Source organism: Cetorhinus maximus, chromosome 5 (assembly GCF_964194155.1).
Source record: "Cetorhinus maximus chromosome 5, sCetMax3.hap1.1, whole genome shotgun sequence".
In the NCBI taxonomy this organism is placed as follows: domain Eukaryota; kingdom Metazoa; phylum Chordata; class Chondrichthyes; order Lamniformes; family Cetorhinidae; genus Cetorhinus; species Cetorhinus maximus.
Window position 1 is genome coordinate 75,570,779 of NC_135883.1, and position 23,661 is coordinate 75,594,439.

At 45.9% G+C, this 23,661-nt stretch overlaps 1 protein-coding gene across 2 annotated transcripts in view; it reads left to right on the forward strand.

Moving 5' to 3' along the window:
* eva1aa (eva-1 homolog A, regulator of programmed cell death a) overlaps positions 1–23,661 on the forward strand; it is a 424,094-nt gene that overhangs the window by 284,452 nt on the left and 115,981 nt on the right. The window contains exon 5 of one of the 2 annotated variants that reach the window (XM_078542065.1): positions 13,797–13,940. The exons of the other annotated variant lie outside the window; for it this stretch is intronic. Coding sequence (XP_078398191.1) covers positions 13,797–13,940 — 144 coding nt within the window. The remainder of the gene's footprint in view (positions 1–13,796; positions 13,941–23,661) is intronic. 2 annotated transcript variants of the gene reach the window in all.

The window sequence follows — 23,661 nt, forward strand, 5'->3', positions numbered from 1 at the left end:
AATCAGGCCTGCGGCTGGGTCTGTGTTCCTGCCTGTTTCCTGGCACAGTTTCCTGTCACAGGATGGGCCTGCACTGAGGCCATAACAGGCCCACCCAGATGACCAAGTTCATCAACTTTTGTCCTTCTGAAGCAGAATGGGAAGAGAGAAAACTCAGTGTCTTAAGCCCTAAGGAAAGCAAAATTACTGCTGTTTTAGTATCTTATGGCAGAATTAATGCTGATAGAACCCTGCAACGATAGCTAGCAGCAGTGTAACATAGACGTCTTACTGAGGTGATCTGATCCAAAAGCAATGACTTCAGTGTAACTCAATTGCTGGGACTGTGTGGTAACACTTCATATTTATAGATGCGAGAGTAAGTACTAGAAATGAAATCGATTTAATTGGAAGTTCCAGAGCTTCAATTCCATGAACCTGATGACATTTCTTGGCTCTTGATATCAGTGTTTATCAGCTGGGTGAATCAGACAACAGAAGCTGTCTGAGGAATGTTACAGCACCTAGTTTTGAAACTGATTTACCAATGACATGCAGGCAGGGGAGGAACCTCACCCAGTAGCCCAAAGGTCAAAATATTTTAATTTTCTTTCTTTCCCTGAAAAATGCAGGGACAGATTGGAGGCAGATTTACCATCTTGCTGTTCCCAAAGTCTCCACCAGTATGCCTCATTAGAATTTCAGAATTATTTTTTTTTTGAAAAATATACTTTATTCATAAAATATCTGGAAGAACATTCCAAACCATTTCAAAATCACCATCACATAAGTACAATCAGATTCAACTTTTACACATGTATTACAAAGTGCATCAATACAATCAATGAATATTACAATCATTTCAATATGGTCAATGCAGACAATGGTATTGGAGTTATCAACATACATCATATTGCACTCTGAGGTGCTTCAATACAATTACAATACAATTAGTATTGAATGCAGACATTCATTTTGAGCTGTACAGCCCGAGGGGCTCTCAACAGTTCCCAGCCCCTCGGTGCACTGTGGCAGAAAGGTGTTAGACAGCGACCTTTCCCCATTGCGCCTTTGCGGTGGCTGCCCCAAGCTTTAGTGCGTCCCTCAGCACGTAGTCCTGGACTTTGGAATGTGCCTGGGTGTAAAGATTGTATCCATAAATGTGCGTGGCATTAAATCTACTACGTGGTGTGTTGCGACCTTGGACTACCTTGCCAAGGTCAAAGCTGACCTGTTGTTTCTGCAGGAGTGTGCGATACCGCACCTCAGCTCCTACAGGCAATGGTCACGATGGTGGTCCCATGGGCCATCGATCTGGTCGGGAGGAAACGACTCTCGTTCTTCCGGCCTGGGTATTCTGCTGCGGGGAGGCAACATCACCGTCTCCGAGGTTAAGGAGGTGGTGGGCAGGCGCCTCCTCGTAGCAGACGTAATGTACAAGAATGCTCCACTCCGGTTAATTAACGTGTTCGCCCCGGCACAAAAGGGCGAGCGGCTGGTGGTTTTCCAGCAGCTCCCACTGCTGCTGGCGACCTCCAGGCCGGTCATCCTGGGCGGTGACTTCAATTGCATCATCGATGCAGCTGGACGATCCAGCAGGGCCGACAGCAGATTGGACGCTATGTCCAGATCCCTGATGGAAACAGTAAAGGATGCCAAGCTGCACGACGTCTTCAGCAACCCTGCAGACAGAGCGCAGCGTAGATACACCTGGTCGTGGCCAGACGGGTCCATCCGTTTCAGGATAGACTTCCTGTTTGTGTCCCGTGCGTTCGCAGTCAGATCCACCGACGTCAAGCCGGTGTTCATCTCTGACCACTGCCTCCTACAGGCTCACTGTCACTTAGAGGAAGACCAGAGGGTGGGCAGGGGGGCGTGGAAGCTAAACATGCAACTGCTGACCCCAGAGAACATTGATGAGCTCAAGAGGGATTACAAAGGTTGGAGAACCATGAAACCCCTCTTTGAGTCCCTGACACACTGGTGGGAAGCGATCAAGGGAAACATCAAGAGGTTTTTCATCCTCAAAGGCGCCCAGAAAGCTAGAAAGGAACAGAGGGAAATGTCCCGACTCCAGAAAAACATGCAGAATCTGCTCCAGTTGCAGTTGATGGGTGACGATGTCAAGGAGGAACTCCAAGAGGTGAAGATCCAGCAAGCCTCGCTCTTTGCCTCGGAGGCCTCCAAGATCATCTTCCGTTCCAGAGTCCGCTCCGTGGAGCAGGATGAGACGTGCTCACGTTTCTTCTTCCAAAAGGTACGCAGAGAGAGCTTTGTGATCAGCAGCCTGAAGGAAGAAGACGGCTCAATAAAGTCATCGCAGTCTGACATTTTGAGGATCAGCAAATACTTTTATGCTGGATTGTATGACGTGAAGCCCACAGACAGCACGGCCTCCCAGTCCTTCCTGTCCTCTATCATGGAGGTCTTAGACGACAGTACATGGGAGAGCCTGGACAAACCGCTAACTCCTGACGAACTGACTAAGGCCCTTGAGTCCTTCGAGAAGAGTAAAACTCCCGGAAGCGACGGCTTGCCGGCGGAGTTGTATTCGGTTCTGTGGGACTGGATCGGCCCAGACCTGCTAGAAGTGTACGAGAGTATGCTTCTGGCCAGCAGCATGTCAGAATCCATGAGGAAAGGCACCATCACCCTCATCTACAAGCACAAGGGGGGAAGGGAGGAAATTAGAAATTGGCGACCCATTTCACTGTTGAATGTGGACTATAAGATTCTGTCCAAGGTCATCGCCAATCGGGTCAAATCCGCTCTGGAATTGGTGATCCACCCCGACCAGACCTGCGCTGTGCCAGGCAGGAAGATCTCTGACAGCCTCGCGCTGCCCAGGGATACGATTGCTTATGTGCAGGACAGGGGTGTGGACACCTGCCTCATCAGCCTGGATCAGGAGAAGGCCTTTGACAGAATATCGCACAGCTACATGGTGGTTGTGCCCTCCAAAATGGGGTTTGGGGAGGGAATTCGCAATTGGATCCAACTGCTCTACACTAACACCAGTAGCGCAGTCCCAATCAATGGGTGGGAATTGGATAGCTTTCCGATTAAATCTGGAGTCAGGCAGGGCTGCCCTCTCTCCCCTGTCTTGTTTGTGTGTTGCATAGAACCCTTTGCTGAGTCCATCAGGAAGGATCCGGGCATAAGAGGAGTGACGATCCCAGGCAGTGGAGGCAATCAGGTCAAAGCCTCCCTGTACATGGACGATGTCGCCGTCTTCTGCTCGGATCCGCTGTCGGCGCGCAGACTGATCCACATCTGCGACCAGTTTGAACTGGCCTCGGGAGCCAAGGTAAATTGCGGGAAGAGCGAGGCCATGTTCTTTGGGAACTGGGCTGACCAATCCTTTGTCCCCTTCACCATCAGGGCTGACAGCCTGAAGGTGCTGGGGATATGGTTTGGAGGGACCAGGGCATGTGTTAGAAACTGGAAGGAGCGAGTGTCTATGGTGAAAAGAAAACTGGGCATGTGGGAGCGACGCTCCCTCTCCATTGCGGGTAAGAACCTGTGAGGCACTCTTGCTATTGCTGTACGTGGCGCAGGTCTGGCCCATTCCAGACTCCTGCGCGATGGCGATCACCCGAGCCATCTTTCGCTTTATCTGGAGGTCGAAAATGGATTGTGTCCGCAGGGACGCGATGTACAAGCCTCTAGATAAAGGGGGAAAAAACGTGCCCAACATCGCCCTCATACTGATGGCCACCTTTGTGTGCGGCTGTATCAAGCTGTGCGTAGACCCTCGGTACGCAAACATCAAGTGTCACTACGTGCTGAGGTTCTACCTGTCACCGGTGTTGCGAAGGATGGGTCTGGCCACGCTGTCATGGAATGCTCCAAGTAGTTGGACCGTGCCGTACCACCTGTCCCTCGTGGAAAAATTTATGCAGAGAAACAGCTTTGACCACAAGTCCATCAGGCAGTGGTCGGCACGTAACGTCTTAGAGGCCCTGTGGGAAAAGGAGAGGGTGGATCCTGTGGGATGGTTCCCCGAGCAGACTGTCAAAGTCATTTGGCAGAATGCCTCAACGCCAGAACTTTCCAACAAGCACCAAGACGTAGCTTGAATGGTGGTGAGAAAGGCCCTCCCCGTCAGATCCTTCCTACACGCCAGGAGTCTCACCCCCTCTGCGCGTTGCCCTCAAGGTGGTTGTGGTGGGGACGAGACCATTGTTCACCTCCTTGTAGATTGTGCCTTTGCAAAGAAGGTCTGGAGAGAGATGCAGTGGTTTCTGTCGAGGTTCATCCCGAGCCGTTCTGTGACACAGGACTCTGTGCTCTACGGGCTGTTCCCAGGGACACACACCGAGACAAACATCATCTGCAGCTGGAGGATCATCAACTCGGTGAAAGACGCTCTTTGGTCTGCCCGAAACTTGTTGGTCTTCTAGCGCAAAGAGTTGTCCCCGACCGAGTGTTGTAGACTGGCTCATTAGAATTTCAGAATGACACTGACAAAAGCTTGAGGAGACTGTGCTTCCATTCCTTGTGTATGTGTGATAGAGAAATCTAAGACTAAGGAGATGGCACCTTAAAAGGAGGGATTCTCCTTTCAAGAAGCAAAATTAACGTGTGTTGAAGAAATATCCTAATTCTGAGGAATAGTTCACACATATATCAACACAATTTATTGCAGATGAAACAATCAGCTGTTTTATGCCAGTTTATTTTTGCTTTGTGTCTGGCAATAAGCTATTTTGCATATATTAATCTTTCAGCCAATTGCTACTCCATCATTATCGATATGAAAATCTGACAATTAATTGGAACTCACAAAAGACTTCACACCTGACATAATATTTAGTTGCTTTGATTTCCGTTAAAATTCTATATATTTTTGCAGGGTGTTTCTTTGAAGTCCTAGGGCGGAATTGTCCCAGATTTGCACTAAGTGCAGTAGCAGGTGGGGAAAACGATGTTTTACCCGCCAGCTGCAATGGCGGGTTTTCAAGCCATATCATCTCAAACCCGCTGCATTAATTATGCATTCCCGGGAAACACACCGTTTCCATGGCAGACGAGCTCTTATGCGCCCGCCATGCCACCACCTCACCACTTCATCATGAGGGGCGCCATATTTAAAGTCCAGCCATGCGCACACCTTCCAGCCAGGACTGCTGCACAGAAGATATTGCCCTGAAAGGCAAAAAGACTGCAGCTCCCCAGGTTTAATGACGCATCCCTTGAGTGCCTTTTGGACGCTGTGGAGGCTCGCTGTGATGTCCTCTAGCCCTGCTGTGGCTGCAGGATGGGCAGAAACATCATTAATCCAGCTTGGAAGGTGGTGGCAGTGGTGGTCAGCACCAACACCCTGCAAAAGAGGGCAGCCACCCATTGCCGCAAGAGGTTGAATGATCTCCTCCATTCCGCTTGGGTAAGTCATTCTTCTCATCACACTCAACTCACAGACTCACAAGCCCATCACACATCCAACAGGGCCCTCACTCACTGCCAGTTCAAGGGACATCATCATTCACTCTCTCACACACACCTTCATTGTACTCATCCCATCCATGGGACTCTCACCATCCACACATACTAGGTATACTTATCATCTGGCCTGGTAGGCATCCTGCTTGTATGCTCTTCATCTCGGACAAGCTGGCAAACAACAAGAGGGAGAGGTTGCAGACTGGTGGAGGATCCTTATGGACTTTGAAAACAGAGTCACCCAGCTGGCCAGTGAGGATCTGGAGCATTCCTGTGCTGACAGTGAGGTCGGCGCTGCTCTACCAATTGAGGATCCAGCAGTGCAACATCTATCAGACAACTATGCTGTGAATGATGTGTCCTGTTTCACAGGCCACTGCCATGCACCAATTATCTCATCTTGCTTTCGCAGGCACATCTGGGAAACAGCCAACAGAGTCCATGACCCAGGACTTCCAAATCAAGCCCTGAAGAAACCTCTGAAGAGGAATCTGAAGGCACCCTCCTTGAACTCCCATCATAGTGCTCAGCCACACCCTCCACCGGCTTAGAGACACACACCTTGGTGGGACCTAGCTTTAGAGTAGCCTCAGAATCACAATCTAGTAAGCACATCACACTTTCTGATCCACAGCAGGCAGGGGCAGGGACTTCCCAGTCCATGGCACTTGGAGGACTACTGGAGGCCAGAAATTTTCCGAGACTGAGTGAGATGACGAGCCTCCGGATTCGGTCATGTCACGGTTGCTGGAGCTGCTAAGGCAAGCTCGGGAACATCAGGAAGGGATATGCACTGCACTCCTCAGATTGCAAGGCACGATGGAGGAATCCATCCGCCTTCAGGCTGAGGTGATAGCTCCAGCTTGCCAGCGCACCGAGGTCAACACTGGTAGGATGGAGGCCGCCATGGAGACCTTGGTCCAGGACATCACTCCTGCGTTGTTGCATGGGCTGATCTCCATCGCTGACGCCATAGTTGGCCTCCAACAGTGTGTACATAAGAGGGGTGCTGGGAAGCTCAATCTCACTCCAACTTCCCCTTCTCCTCATGGAGTCAGCCAGACACCCATTGGGAGGAGGAGCAGCAGGTGCACATTCCAGGACAAACTACCCAGGTGACTCTGGGAGTGTCCAACTCATCCGAAACCCCTCTTTCTGTGATCCCAGCTGCTCCAGCTCCACAGGCCGAGGAGGGTGCCACTGCCACACAGTAGGACCCCGAAAGCAGGCCGGGGCCTTCTAGGATTCGGCCCTCCAGAGGATAACCGTCATGTCATCACAGACAGGGCGCAGCAGTCAGCAGGCTGCCTCCACCTCCACTGTGGATGTCTGGGGAGCACCATGACGTAGCGGCAGGGTTAGGAAGGTAAAGAAGAATTAGTTGCACAGCCTGGGCACAGGTGCTAATCACTTGTACATAATGTTCACTATTGTAAATAAACTCTCAACAATGTCTCCCTGCTTGTGGCTCCTTGTTCTGATGAACAGTGTTCATATCACTCAGATGTGAAATCTTTCTGTATAAGATAAAGGTGTCTCAGCCCAGGCCCTCTCCCCGGTTCTCTGTGCAGCCTTCAGACCAAAGTGATGGTCCAGCCTCACACTCCCTTCACACATTACTGATGCCTGCACCTTGACGGTGCTTGTCATTGCTGCTACAATGTCTTGAGCAGGAGTCACAGAGTTCTGTCATTCTCTCTGTGTGCTCTCAGCACTTTTAAGGTGGGGCCGGCCCCCATCTCCTCAGCACCTGTGACCAGTGATGCTGTGCTCCAGGAGGGGTCAGGTGCTGAAGGCGGACAAAGGATCAGGCACTTTCAAGGTTTCATGGCTGCATCGCCATGATATGAAATAAAAACAGAAAATGCTGGAAAAACTCAGCAGGTCTGACAGCACCTGTGGAGAGAGAAACAGAATTAATGTTTCAAGTCCGTATGACACTTCCTCAGAGCCTTTTATCTCCATGATATGACCCTGATCACAGAGTGGAAGTGAGCAGCCCTCGGCCAGACAGGAGTCAAACATTCTCAGAGACTATGTGAAGATCTGTGGAGTGCCCTCACTGCATGTCGTCATCATCCTTCTGCAACTGAACGATTATTACGACCTCCATTGCATCTCCATAACAGGAGCATTATCACAGAGGGTATGTGCGCTTCCATAAGCCAGACTGGAGTCAAACATCCATAGATGCAATGTGAGGATCTATGGGGACACCTCACTGCATGCCGCCATCATCCTCCACAAATTTAGCAGCTATGAGGGCCTCCCGAGCGCACCTCCCTCATCTGGTCAGTGCAAGGGTCTCATCGCTGTCATTGTCGCTTTCGAGGACCTCTTCACTCTTATCATTGTCAATGTCCTCCTCATCTGAGGAGACCTCCATATCCTCCATCTCCTCCTCAGCCAGATCCTCTCACCGTTGCAGCACCAGGTTGTAAAGGGTGCGGCAGGTGACGACAATGCGTGACACCCTCTGTGGACTATATTGCAGGGCTCCACCAGACCGGTCCAGGCATCGGAACCTCATCTTCAGCATCCTGATGGTTTGCTCTACCAAGTTGCAAATTGCAGCATGAGCCTCATTATGCGTTCTCTCTGCTGCAGTCTGAGGCCGCCACACAGGTGTCATCAGCCACATCCTCTGCCGGTAGCCCTTGTTCCCGCGGACCCAACCCTGCAGCCTCAGTGGACCCTGTGACATGCCAGGGATCTGAGACTGACTGAGAATGTAGGAATCGTGCACACTCCCTGGGAACCATGCACAGACCTGCAGGATGTGTTTGTGATGGTCACACACCAGCTGTACATTCAACAAATGGAAACCCTTGTGGTTGACATAGTTGATTGCTGTTGTGACAGATATCTGAACGCCACGTGAGTGCAGTCGATGGCACCCTGCATCCAATCGCTCTTGCATCCTGGCTGTCCTGGTCCCGGATGAAATGCACAAAGTTGTGTGCCCTCGCAAAGATGACATCCGTGACCTCATGGATGTATTTATGGGTGGAGGCTTGTGATATCCCACAGAGGTCACCTATGGAGCCCTGAAAGGAGCCATTGGCGTAAAAATTGAGCGCCTCTGTCACTTTCATGGCCACTGGTAGTGGATGCCCTCCATGTCCCTGTGGGGCCAAACCCTGCAGTAGCTGGCAGATGTGATTGAACCGTTCCCTAGACAAGCGCAGTCTTCAGTAACACTGGTTGTTGGTCATCTGCAGGAATGAAAGGCAGCGTCTATAGACCCTGGGTCTAGCTGGACGCCTACCAGCGACAGCTCGCTGTGGCTCTTCTGCGGCGTGTGCGGGAGCCCCAGCCGCTCCTTCTTCCTGAGAGTGCTGCTCCTCCCTCTGCACAGCCAGGCGCCTCCGTCACTCTTGTCTCCGTTGTCTTAGCTCCATCTCTTTCATCTCTAAATTCTGTACGCCACGAGGCATATAGCTAGTTCACCAGGCTCCATGATCCTGATGTACTCCTCCTGCAGGATGATAAAGAGGGGTAGCTTGGGTGTTCTAAGAACCTCTCTTGGTTAAGTCTGACAGCCCCTTAACACATTGTGGAGAGTGCTGGCCACCACTTGGATGGCCAGAGATTAGTGCTCTGTTTGGCTTCCCTAAATCCACCCACCTTCTTCTCACTCCACCTGACCAATTGGCAGCAGCTTTGCCCATTGGACTGCATGCTGTGCTCTCAGCTCAGGCACAGGCATTCTCCTAACCCACACTGTAAGGCTGCACTGCTAACATGATCCATGGGGGAGGATGTGCAAACCCGTAAGGTGACATTGTAAGGGCTGTGAGTGCCTCCGCCAGGACTGCTCCTCGGCCAGCTTTAGCAAAGAAATTGTACAACGTGCCCAGTTATCAAACTGCTCTGCAGTCCACTGAAATGCTCATTAGTTTGCAGACTGTGCCTGAGGGGTGAAATGCTCTGGAGCACTTGGTGGCACTTTGGTAGGCTTGACAAATGTGATTTGGACAAGCTGAGTGAGTGAGCAAATGCACAGCAGATGCAGTATAATGTGGATAAATGTGAGGTTATCCACTTTGGTAGCAAAAATAGGAAGGCAGATTATTATCTGAATGGCTATAAATTGAGAGAGGGGAATGTGCAATCAGACCTGGGTGTCCTCATACACCAGTTGCTGAAGGTAAGCATGCAGGTACAGCAGGTGGTAAAGAAGGCAAATGGTTTGTTGACCTTCATAGCAAGAGGATTCGAGTACAGGAGCAGGGATGTCTTGCTGCAATTATACAGAGCCTTGGTGAGACCTCACCTGGAATACTGTGTGCAGTTTTGGTCTCCTTATCTGAGGAAGGATGTTCTTGCTATAGAGGGAGTGCAGTGAAGGTTTACCAGACTGATTCCTGGGATGGTGGGTCTGACATATGAGGAGAGATTGAGTCGGTTAAGATTATATTCGCTGGAGTTCAGGAGAATGAGGGGGATCTCATAGAAACATATAAAATTCTAACAGGACTAGACAGGGTAGATACAGGATGTTCCCGATGGTCGGTGAGTCCAGAATCAGGGGTCACAGTCTGAGGATACAGGGCAGACCATTTAGGACTGAGATGAGCAGAAATCTCCTCACCCAGAGAGAGCCTGTGGAATTCGCTACCACAGAAAGTAGTTGAGGCCAAAACATTGTAAGTTTTCAAGAAGGAGTTTGATATAGCGCTTGAGGCAAAAGGGATCAAAGGATATGGGGAGAAAGCGGGAGCAGGCTATTGAGTTAGATGATCAGCCATGATCATAATGAATGACGGAGCAGGCTTGAAGGGCTGAATGGCCTACTCCTGCTTCTAGTTTCTATGTTTCTATGTTAAATATCAGAGGTATCAGAGGTTCCTATGCTTGAAATGTATGTTGAGAATGTGAGTGAGGAGGGCAGGCAATCTTATGAATACAGGATACAACAGGGTGTGATTGAAAAAGTCATATTTCACTTGAAACGTTGGGCTAGATTTTACGTGCCCTCCCTGGCCATGTCTGGGATGGGGTGGGGGGGCACATAAAATAGGTTGGTTGGCTATCCTACCAGCTTCCCATCTATCCCAGAGCTCACCTGCATAATATGCTAGGTGGGTAGATGCCAAAATCGGCTGTCTGCCCGCCATATGTAAATAAATAATTAAGGGTCATTTAGGTTCGTTAACAAGCCTACTGACCTGAATAATATTCTGCTCACGCCATAACATGGTTTGCCTGGGCAGTTGGGCAGGAGTGGGCAGGCTAATTTTGAAGGCCTACATGAGAACTGACGGAAAGGAAAGGGGGTGGACAACATTCGGGGCTACCCTGCGCACATCTGGGCCACTGCCCCAAGATGTCAACCCTCTCCCTTCAGCGCCACCTGCCTGATAGAACCTAGCTCCCACCCCAACTCTTCCCCTTCCCTGGGCTCTGGGATCCCTCCCGTTCTAAACCCTGGGGACTTACCTTCTTGGGGCAACCATGGTCTTTCTCGGGCCTTTTTCCTGCAATCCCAGCAGCGCCCACTGCTCAGCTCTGGTACTGCTGGGATTGATGGAGCTGCCAGCCAATCAAATTGGATGGCAACTCCTGAGGGCGGCACTTCCAAGTAAGGGGCAGAAACCCAATTTAGCCCACCCACAACGTTTTATGGCTGTGGGGTGGGCTGGTATGGAACGAGTTGCCTTCTGGTTGACTTTACTTCTTGGTGGGGGAGGGAGGGGCAAGTAATCCGCCCGGCCCCACCCTCGTAAAAAGCCACCCGTTAGCTCTATTTTTCTCTCCACAGATGCATCAGACCTGCTGAGTATTTCCATCACTTTCTGTTTTTAATTCAGGTTTCTGCTTCCATAATATTTGGGGATAAAGGAGCGTAGTGGTTATGTTTGTGGGCTAGAAATCTGGAGGCCTGAACTAATGATCCAGAGGCATGAGTTCAAATCCCACCACAGTTGCTGGGGAATTTAAATTCAATTAATTAAATAAAAACTGGAATAAAAAGCTAGTGTCAGTAATTAGTGAAACTATCAGATTGTTGTTTAAAAAAAAACATCTGATTCATTCACGTCCTTTAGGGAAGGACACCTGCCATCCTAATCTGGTTGGCCTATATTTAACTCTTGACCTTGTCCTCTGAAATAGGTACAGAATCTTATTCAAGAAGTCAGATCACCACAACCTTCTCAAGAGGAATTAGGGATGGCCAATAAATGGTGGCCTTACCGGAGATGCCCACATTCCTGTAAATTAATTATAAAAGTTTCAGCTGGTGAAGCTCTCGGGAATGTGAATTAAGCCATTTAACCTTCGAGGTCTACTGAGAGAAAGGGGCATCTGATCCCTAATGCTTGCTCCATTCAGAGTCTATGGGTGGAATTTAACTGAGCCCACCGGAGTGGGCATGATGCTGGGAGGGGGGGGCAGCGGGAGAATTGGGCGGAAGTATCCACATCGGATTCCCAGCTTCTGGAAAACTGTTCTTAATTAAGTTGGGGTTGGGAAGGACCATGCCCTCGGGCAGCAGGATATTAGTGAGCCACCCTGAGCCCACTGGAACTTGGTGGAGGCTCAGGGAAGCTCATGGCTCCCCAACGCTGCCCAGCAAACCTTATCGGGTAATTCTAATTTCAGGCACTCAGTACCTGATTGAGGGATCCGGCATCGGGAAGGGGGGTGGTGGGGTGGGTGGGTGCTGAGAGCCTCGGCCCTGTCCTTTGCTCTGACCCCCCTCCCCCCTACTTCTGTGACTCGCTCCCCGTGATCTCCATCCCACCCCACTCACCTGTATCCTGGGACCTCTTTGTGCAATTGCTTCATTTCATCTGTTTTTGCATGGATTTCAGGGATATTTTCATTCATTTGCTGGGATTTTCCAGCCCTGTTGCAGGCGGGACCCGCTGCAGGCGAGGTGGTGCCCTAGCCAGAAGTCCATTGATTTGCGGTGGGACCAGAAGATCCCAGCGGCAGGCGGGTGTGGAAAATCCCGCCCATTATCTGAGAAGAATCATTTTGAATCACTTCAAATTTTGAATAGTGTTCAGTGTCAAAGTGATTCAATACGGCCCTTGTACCCCTGGGAGAGACGTTTGTTAATTCAGGTCTCATTCCAGGACTTGATCACATTATGTAGCCTGCTACTTCAGTGCATTATTGGGAGAGTGCTGCATTGTCAGACCTGCAGTCATTTCCAAAGATGTTAACCTCAGTTACCTGTGGTAGTTCAGGTGGATGCAAAAGATCTCGTGGCTTTTTTGAAGGAAGAGCAATGAATCCTCCCAATGTTCTGCTTAACATTCTTTCTTCAACTAACACCAAAATAACCATATTGACCTATCATTCATCTCATTCAATTTTGTGGGACCTTGCGTCACATTTGCTGAAATTTTAAAAAAAATTCTCAGGATGTGGCCATTTCTGGCAAGACCAGCATTTGCTGCTCATTCCTTGCTAGACTAAGATGATGATGGGAGGCAGCCTTCTTGAATGGCTACAGTTTTATGTAGTGATAGTGAGAAATTTGATACAACTGAGTGGCTTGCTAGGACTCTTCATAGGGCAATTAAGAGTCAACTACAATGATGTGGACTCGAGTAATGTATAGGCCAGACCGGTTAAGGATGGCAGATTTCTTTCCTTAAAGGATATTGAAGGATATATTATGACAATCCGATGCCTTCGTAGTCACTTTTAGTGAAAAGAGCTCTTCATTTTCAGATTTAAAAGCAATACTGGATTCAAAACTGCAGACTCCCATCATAGGGTTTCAATTTGTGCCCTCTGAATCCAGGCCTCTGGATTACTAGTCCCATAACACAACCACCATATTATTCATTACCTGGAAAGTTCTTCAGGATGTTTTAAGATACAAGAAAAGGTGATAAATAAATGCAAGTTTTATTTAACCACACTGGGCATTATACTTACTGACTTAATAGGAAGTTAAATTGTTTTTCTTTAATTGGATGTTGTTATCATGCCATCATTGGTTTCCCTTTGTTATCAAAGATGGCTGTTCCAACATGTGTAAAGTCATCTGTTGTACATTCTAATGTGACTGTAGAGCCCGACTGCAGACCTGCATGGCTTTCCTCATCTGATTGTCTGATTTTGTTGGTCTTTCTAGCTTGCCTTTTGTCGTTAGTTGCCTGTACTCTTTGCTGTTCAAAGGGAGCATGTATCATGTATCAATACTAAAATGAAGAAAAATGTAGACATTTTGTTACAGTTATTGACTCCGTTTTGAACACTTAACATGAGGTTTAAAAATTGACCAGTGTTGCCAGTGCATTTTGTCCAAACAGACAGAGCTACCTTTGACCTGTGGCTGCTGAAATAATGAAACATAAGGATGTGCAGCTATCTGAATCACTACTTACACCTCATTATTATGTTTCTTCCAGACTGCCAATCAACCTTAGCTTTACAGATTATGACTAAACGATGTCACGGGAAGAGAAGCTGCAGTGTATATGCCAGTTCCTATGAGTTTGGCGATCCCTGTTATCCAGGCATCCGCAAATTCCTCAATGTCATCTACACCTGTGGTAAGACAGTGGAATTGATTCTCAACATTGTCAACATCCAGAAGCTCTTTATTTAACTTTTGTAAATATAATTTAAAGGGTGACAACCGTGTAATCTCCTGGACTAGTTTAGATCACCTGAGAGGACCCTGAGGTTTTGCCTCTCCTTGGAGATTACATTGCTGCAGGAGTAAGGGTGAGGTTTGGATGGAGAGAAGAAGTGCTTAGTCATGATGCTTTGGCTATTATAGTGCAAGGCAAGCTTGATGGACCAACCTGTTATTTTGTATGTTGGTTAACATAATAGTGTATGGTATGGTGGGTTTTATATCTTTGACCTGTATCTGAACTTAGCCAGGGACGTTGTCATGAAAATCAAATCCTTCTGACCTACTACCTGAAATGAGTCTGAATAAACTTCCATTACTCAGCTGTAATGGTATCAATGTCATCAACTCAATCAGAAAAATTACTTTTAAGATTAGAAATACCACAATCATACAGTAGGAAGTGTTTACCTTCCTATAAGAGGAAGCTCTGCAAGGAGTCATTGCTTCAGGAAGAGGATGGGATAAAATTAATGGGAGGAAAAAACATTTTAAAAGGAAATGTTGGCTTTTAGGGTGGACGGAAGGGTTATTTTATACTTAACTGATTTAAATTTCAACTTCAGCTGTGGAATTCAATCCCAAACTGCAAAACATGCATCTCTATCTGTCACACCATGTAGAAAAGCAAAATCTGCTTCACCACTTCTGCCTTTACACAAAGTTAGTTTGCAGTACGGTTTCTCAGAGTTCAGATTGGAATGCTTCATCAGCAACTTATTTTTTGATTTGAATTTAACATCATAATCTCATGTTACTTGAAAAAGTATTGTGCAGTTGTCTTGACACTTTGTGTCATGTTAGCCAGGTGTCATGTTGTAAGTCTGGACAGATAAAGTGAAAATGAATTCAAGGATAACTTTATGAAATTCTGTAATTTTGATGTTAGTGTAAAGTGGTAAAGTACACACTTCCTCGAATATTCAAAACAAAAACAGAATTACCTGGAAAAACTCAGCAAGTCTGGCAGCATCGGCAGAGAAGAAAAGAGTTGACGTTTCGAGTCCTCATGACCCTTCGGCAGAACTGCCGTAGGGTCATGAGGACTCGAAACGTCAACTCTTTTCTTCTCCGCCGATGCTGCCAAACTTGCTGAGTTTTTCCAGGTAATTCTGTTTTTGTTTTGGATTTCCAGCATCCGCAGTAGTTTTTTGTTTCTTTCCTCGAATATTCAGTTTAGTGTATGAAGAAAGGATGCTGAACCTGTGCAGTGTGATTATGGAGTTAAGTCCTGATCTGATTATGGGGTGGAGAGGAGTGAGACTTGCTCTTCCTACTCAATGAAACAACATAAATGGATAAAAACAACAGTCTATGTTCTTTCTGCACGGTTTCTATGGATCTTGAATATTATGATAGTAGATCAGGGAACCCCCAAAAAAATTTTCCCCCAAAATGTCCTTGGACAACAATGCACTGACACTAATCTGACGGTTGAAAGGGAAATTATTTAATGCAATTAAAACAAACTTGATTTTATAATGTTTTACATTGGTGTGAGTGCAGAACATCGCTGTGAACTTTTTGTAATGAAAACTCATTAATAAAACCTTTTAATATATGTTTGGAATGAATGAGCTTTCATATAGTAACTCCTGTAAACTAATGTTAAAATAGATATTCATAATAACTCCAAGTTTCACATAGGTAGATAATGGAACTCAGGTGGTTTGAATAATTTTGTTGGGTTCGTACTCCATAACCTCAGACCTGCTAATGTATTGAATTTTAATTTTGCTATTTTGAAATCTGAAGATTGAGCACTTGCATTGTAATACAAACATCAGCAAACTTAAAATCATGCCTAAGATTCACATATACTCAATTCTTCCTATTCCCTGCATGTTTTAGGAGCGCAAATATTGCAGAACTAATAAAAGAAGAGATTATTAGAGTTATTGGCCTAAATCTTACGCTCGTTTGGTGTGTGTGATCGGCAAGCCCGGAATTGGCCGTGATTTGCCAGTTAACTGGTAGCCAGCATAAAACGTGTGCTGAGAAAGGCTCAGTGCTGCCTGGGAGGTGCAGGAAGAAGGCAGATATCGAGAGAAGGGAGGGTGTGGGTTTGCGCTCCCTGAAGGCTGACGGCTGCTGTGGAGTTGCCTCAGGGAGCTAAGTAATTTAAAAATGCAATGGGCTCAATGAACTGCTGCAAGCTGTGACAATATTGCAAATTCAAGCGCCTGACAGCAGACCACATAGCAGATCATCCCTCAAACATCTTTTATTTTATTTAACCCCAGACATTTTATCCCATCCTGGATGTAGTTTGTAGTGAAAATGTGAAGGCCGCCTGGCTGCCTGGCCTGTCCACCAACTGTAAAAGTGGACAGGCCACGTAAAATCACTGACAAGTGGCTCCTTAATGAGCTTAATTGCCCGCTTAATTGTCGGCGGCCGCGCTTCTGACTCCAACCGTAGGTTATGTGCGAATGCAATCACATCAGGACGCGCGCCTGATGTCCTCCCGTGTGATTTCACACATTTCCGGGTCGGGTGCACACCCACACGATCAAAGTAAAATTCTGCACATTGGGCATGTGTTCATTGCACAAAATCTCAGACTTCTGGTGGGATTGTGAGGTGATGCCATAATCTGCAGGGAGTACATGTTGGAAAATAGTGGATCGCACAATTAGTGACTTTCTGCCCATTACTCAAGGATGGCAAGTCATAGATCATATGCTCATTATTCCCAAGATGTCTTTTGTATGAATCTCACTCTTAACTGACCAGTGTTGGATTGCGCATCCCCTGTTATTTGCAATCCTTTGGTTAAGTATGAATATTGTTAGCTAAGCTCAATAAGAGGTTATAAATCTTTTCTGAAAACACTATTAAATGTTTTGCTCTATTTAGTAGATAAAGTTAGGAGTACAGCTTGTATTTGTGTGTTGTAAATCAAAGCAGTTGAAAAAATATTTAAAATATCCTTTTCTTGCAAGTTATTACCATTTACTGTCTGCTTTTGTAATGCTAAAAAAAAAGCACATGAGATTTTCGCATCATGTTGGACAGAACCAGAGGTAGGATGAAGAACTATGGAAAAGAAAACACACTCTGTTTCTCAGTTTTAGGGACTATACACCTCAATTTATATTTAAGTACACTAATTATAATGTTTCAAAATTTATGAATGGCTCAATGACTCAAGTTAGCAGGTCTACTCTCCCATCCTTTCCTGAACAGCTTTCAGAGGCTTGCTCTCTTTTTTAGCCCACTATCATTGCTAGGTGGCTTACTGGTTGTCGATGTCAGACAAAACCATACATTGAAGGTCTTATGATTTCCTCTCTAATTTAGTTATCTTTAGTTAATAATTTGTAATTCTTCATGATCTATTATTATTCATTTGGTCTGGCAAGTCATTTTTGCTTGACTATCAAATTAGTATCATTTATCAATAAAATAAATTATAACGTTAAATATATTAAAAGGATAAGGCAAGAATCATATTTAAATAGCAACTTCTCATGTTTCTCAGCAAAATCCCACATAAAATATATTGTGTTTTGAAGCACAGTCAATGTCCGTCCATGTTACTGCAATTTGAGTATGTCATCTAGCAGAATTCAAACTTGTAAACATGAATTTATCAACAAGGATTTGTTATCTCGGTGGTCTTCAGAATGCATGTGAAGGTGAAAGCAGAAACCTCATTGACACATCAATTGATTTTGCATGTGTGACTTGACTCTTAGTATCAAATTACCATCCTTGATCCTTCTGATTTTTGTGACATTAATTGGATGGATGAGGTGGGAAATGGGAAGATATCTGCTGATCCCTATCCACTCACTTTAATACCTATGGAAATGCTTGCCCATTTTGAAGTGGTAATTATGTGGTGGCATCTAGGACAAAGCAGCCCCCAATCAGCACCTTAAACATTCACTCTCTCCACCACTGATGCACAGTGGCAGCAGTATGTACCATTCACAAGATGTACTGTAGCAGCTCGCCAAGGCTCCATCGACAGCACCTTCCATATCCGTACAATTACAATGCCAATTACACCCTGCCACATTTTCACTCCCCTTAAGTGGAACAAATAGGCGCTAAGGCTGTTACTGTTTTCTGTTTCCAAGCAAGGCAATTAAAACTAAAGGTTGTACGGTCAAGGTGCCTAAATTGCTATTCAACCAGAATGTTATGCCATTCACCAGCAGAGGGAGGTACACACAAGTTTCCTGGGTAAGTTAATTTGCATATTAAGTTGTATAGGTTCTTCCATAGTTGTGTTCTAAAGATGCTGGCAGCAATTTTTAGGCTCCAAGAACCTTCATGGTACAGTCTCTAAAAACTGCAGTTATGTTTAGATAGCAAGGGGAGGCCATGGAACTTCCTTCTTTAATTGCGTTTCCAGGCAACTCCTACTGAAGTGTCTTTTGCCAGAGCATTGAGCGGTTACAGGCCAGATATGCCCACAGGATATCAAAGCAGGACAGCTGGGTTGTGAATTTACCACAGTTAGACCTACCCTCTGGAAGAGGTGGAAGGCAGGAGGGCAAGTTTATGGGGTGCTGGATTTGCTGCCTGGAGGGAAGTGGCATTGGGAATCACTGTGAACATCCTAGAAACATTGAAACATAGAAAGATTTACAGCACAGAAGGAGGCCATTCAGTCCATCATGTCTGTGCAATCCAAAAAAGAGCTATCCAGTCTAATCCCACCTTTTCGCTCTTGATTTGTAGCCCTGCAGGTTACATCAATTCAGGCGCATATCCCACAGTTTCCCAAATATGATGAGGGTTTCTGTCTCTAACACCTTTTCAAACAGTCAGTTCCAGCCCCACGCTAGCGTTAATTGGCCAGCCAGCGTGAAATCACGGGCGGCAGTCCGTTTTGCAGCCGCTCCGGGCCAGCCCACCGCGCCCGCCTGATGAAGGGAAAATCCTGCCCTCTATTTCATGGGGCTGGTGGTGAAAGCTGCTGTCGGATAGGACTCCTGACTGATCTTATATGAATAAAGAACAGCATATTGTGGAACTATGTAGTTTCGTAGTGTCATATTTGTGCTCAGGGTTTTGTGAATGCTGGTAGTTACATAAGACGTATCTTTACTGAATTAATTATTTAAAGTGGAATTTACTTTTTCATTTTAAGTATCATTTGCCTGTTAATTCATATGTGATTTGCATTGGTTCTGATTCGTGTTAAAGTAAAAGTTACAAAAAGTGCAATCTTGTTGGTAATTTCTTGATTTTGGGTAATTCTGGGTATCGTTCAGTAAATTTGGTTTTTTGGTTTACAGTTTCTCTACGGGGGGCTGTAACACTATCCCATCTTTCCTCAGAGCTACAATTCTTCATTCAATCTCCACAGTACCTTCACTAGTGTAATTACATCCTTCTTGTAATATGGTGACCATTATTGTAAGCAGTACTCTACCTGCAATCTAATTAGTGTTTTATACAGTTCTAGCATAACCTCCCTGCCCTTATACCTAGACAACTGCCAATAAATGAAAGTATCCCATATAACTTCTTGATCACCTTAATTACCTGTCTTCCTACCTTCCAGAATCCGTAGACATGAACTCCAACGCCCTTCTGTATGCTTCTCAAAATTCTACTATTTACTACGTATTCCCTTGCCTTGCTTGTCCTCTCCAAATGTATTACCTCATACTTGTCTGGACTGAATTCCATTTCCCCTTTTCTGCAACCTGATTAATCTAGTGATACCTTGCTGCAGTCTACAGCATTCTTCCTCACTATCAATCATGGCAAATTTTCATTTTTTAAAGTTCTTTCACAGGATGTGGGCTTCACTGGCCAGGTGAGCATTTATTGTCCATCCCCAATTGCCCTTAAGAAGGTGGTGTGAACCACCTTCTTGAACCGCTGCAGTCCATGTGGTGTAGGTACACCCACAGTGCTGTTAGGGAGGGAGTTCCAGGATCTTGACCCAGCGACAGTGAAGGAACAGATATAGTTCCAAGTCAGGATGGTGAGTGGCTTGGAGGGGAACTTGGAGGTGGTGGTGTTCGCATATGTCTGCCGCCCTTGTCCATCTAGATGGTAGATATCATAGGTTTGGAAGCTGCCGTCGAAGAAGCATCTACAACCCTCTTAATCATGCCCCCTACATGTGAATCTAAATCATTGATATATATACCATGAACAGTCTTTGCAGAACACTGGAAATAACCTTACCTTGTCTTACTCCCCTTGCTCCCTCTCTTGCTGTTCCTCTTCCATCTCCATAAGGATGGCATGGAGGGGTATGCCCATGTGGAATGCTGAATCTTCTCGAGTCATTCTAAATATGTGGATGGGTTGGTGGCAGTTAAAATATGCAGGGCTGAGGTAAGATTGTGTGGGGTGGGGGTGGTGGTCTCAAGTACAAGTCTCAATGAGCAAAACTGTGGGAAAAATGGGTTGCAAATCCAAGAATCAGCAAATTCTTCAAAGCATTGAAACTTCCCAAACCCACTTAAAATCAAGTGACTGAGTCACTACACATGTTTTAGATGGATCTAACTTTCCCAGCATGCAGTAGTGATGTGAAAGCAGGGACTTCACAGGCAAAGCACCATAACGTAAGTGGCACTCTTATATAGATGAACCTTTCCGGGCTTGGACAGGTATATCATCAAAGCTGCTGAAAAGATGGAGGAAGCTAACCTCTTGCTAAGGTTGCCATCCCTGGTTGTGCATATTCCTGAAGGTTTCAACACATGCTCTGTGCTGCCAGTCACCTGCCTCCAAACTCCAACTATTGGTTACCCGACATGCCCATCTCATGGTGCACCACCTTGCTACACCAGCCAGGAAGGTAACATACCCCTCATTATCTGATTGGATGGTTTGTCACTGTCAGTCTACAGTCTTTTTCCCCATGTCTGGTATTTTCACAACTAATAAACAAAAGTGTTCAATTTTTTAAAAATCCGCCCGTGATCTTTTTTCTTGATTGTCCACAGCATTATACTGAAGATTAGGTGGTAATTAATGATGACTCCAGGACAATCCTGGAGGGCTGGCATATGGATATTAGTCTGTAATGCTGACACAGCTGAAGCAGAAGCAACCCAACATATGTCACATAATGCATAATGCGTTACATGTGAGTTTCCTCAATTTTCTTTAGCACAACAATGTGTAAGTATTGAAGATTTCAAGGAAATTTGGGGAAAATTTCAATTGGATTTTAGTGCAACTGGCAAAAGAAATAGGGGAATTCAATGAAATTGGTAATCACAAGAAACCTTAGCCTGAGGAGTTAAAGCATCTCATGTTTCAGAAAGTGAGTGCGCAGGGTGCTTAATTCCTAACTCTAGACTAGAGAGATGATAAGAGTCAATGACATGCCCAGCAGGGGCACTGAGGCATCTGTTTCAAAAATGTACATTGCTATTCATTATCACCATGAAGCACATTGTGTCTTGTTTGATTTGCAGGGAAAATGAGAAGTGTCAGGGAATGTCAGCAAGATCAGAATTAGCTTGTTGAGTGTCTTCAACAATGAACTGAAGAGAGTTTTGCTCCAGGGAATAGGTTTCCTGACTTGATACCAATTCAGGGATCTTTTGTTTCGGTCTTTGAGTCAACAAACTTAGTTGCACTAAGAATCAGCTTTGATTTGCCTAGGTGAAAAGAGACAGTTGAAAACTGTTTTGTGCCATGGATTCTTGGGAAATATGGTATGAATGATCTAATTGATTACTGCATTTTCTCTTGGTTAGAGTTGAGTCCAAGTGAAATACTTCAGAGCATCTTGTAGTGGATGTGTCTATAACTTTCATATGGTGACATTTCTTTGAATCATTTAATATATCAATTTTGTTTGTATTTTGCTGGAATTAGCTTTTCATGTCATGTTGCTTTTTGTTACCAAATACTGTATAGATAAAATGTCACTTTCACTTTGCATATTGTTCAATGTGAAGTAACTTATCATTAACACTTTAAATTGCCTACTGGCTCAGTGACGGTTACACGTGAGAACATTGTGTAGCAAAAATGCTCTGGAAAAGGTTTGTCGGTTTGCAGGTTGAAATATGAGCCTGACAGCTGAAGACAAAGCCCAAAGAGGCAGCAAGCATGAGCAAATATTCTTTGTTCTGCTCTACAGGGACATCTTTAGTCAAACTAATATGCGCTAAAGGCACCCTTGAATTTGTAGTTCTTTTGGTTTTTGAAGGATGAAGAGATGTTACATGCAAGAAATGTTGCAATCAATTTTCATTTCTGGTCTACCACAGGTGGTTGGTAGGCATCTCCTCCAGTCGCCATTTATTTTTAAGTCATTCAAAAGGATGTGAGCATTCATGGAAAGGCCAGCATTTATTGTCCATCTCTAATTGCCCTTGAGAAGGTGGTGGTGAACCTCCTTCTTGAACTGCTGCAGTCCATGTGGTGATCATACCACTACAGTGCTGTTAGGTATGGAGTTCCAGGCTTCTGATCTAGTAACAGAGAAGGAACGGTGATATATTTTGAAGACAGGATGGCATGTGACTTTGTAGGTGGTGATGTTCATTTGCGTTCACTGCCCTTCTCCTTCTAGGTGGTAGAGGTTAGGAGTTTGGGAGATGCTGTTGAAGAGGCCTTGCTAAGTTGCTGGAGCACATCTTGTAGATGATATGCTTTGCTGCCATGGTGCACTGGGGGTGGAGGGAGTGAATGTTTCAGTCAGTGGATGGGCCTCCTTTGTCCTAGATGGTGTCGAGCTTCCTGAGTGTTCTTGGAACTTCAGTCATGTGGGCAATTGGTGAGGATTCCATTACAATCCTGTCATGTGCTGTGTGGGTGGTGGAAAGATTTTGGGAAGTCATGAGGCCGCAGAACACCTAGCCTTTGAATTACTGTTGTAGCCACGTAATTCTGTCATTGGGTCAGTTTCAGTTTGATGGCAACCCCCTAGGATGTCGATAGTGGAGGATTCAGTGATGGAAATACTATTGAATGTCAAGGTCAAACTTTGTGCTGTGGGAGATGGTTATTGCCTGGCACGTGTGGTGCATATGCATGGGAGGCGGTACCGTAGTGGTATTGTCATTGGATGAGTAATCCAGAGACCCAGGATAATGCTCTGGGTTTGAATCCCAGCACAGCAGATGGCGGAATTTGAATTTAATAAAAATCTAGAATTAAGAGTCTAATGATGAGCATGAAACTATTGTCAATTGTCTTCTGTCCTTACCTGGTCTGGCCTACTTGAGAATCCAGACCCACAGCAATGTGATTGACTCTTTACTGCCCTCTGAAATGGCCACTCAATTGTATCAAACCGCTACAAGGTCTGAAAGGAATGAAACCGGACAGACATCGACCTGGGTACCGGAAACAACAATGGCAACAGCCTGACTCATGGAATCATATCTTACAGATAATGTTCCAGACACCACCATCACCATCCCTGGACAGCACAATGGTATACAGTCAGGAGGGAGTTGCCTCGGGAGTCCTCAATATTGACTCCAGACCATGTGGAGTCCCATGTCACCAGGTCAAACATGGGCAAGGAAGCCTCCTGCTGATTACCATGTACCGACCTGCCCAACCACCCCCCCACCCACCCAACCCTCCCACATCCCCCCACCCCCGGTCTCAGCTGATGAATCAGTAATCCTCTCTGTTGAGGAATCACTGACGGTGGCAAGAGTGCAGAATGTACTCTGGGTAGG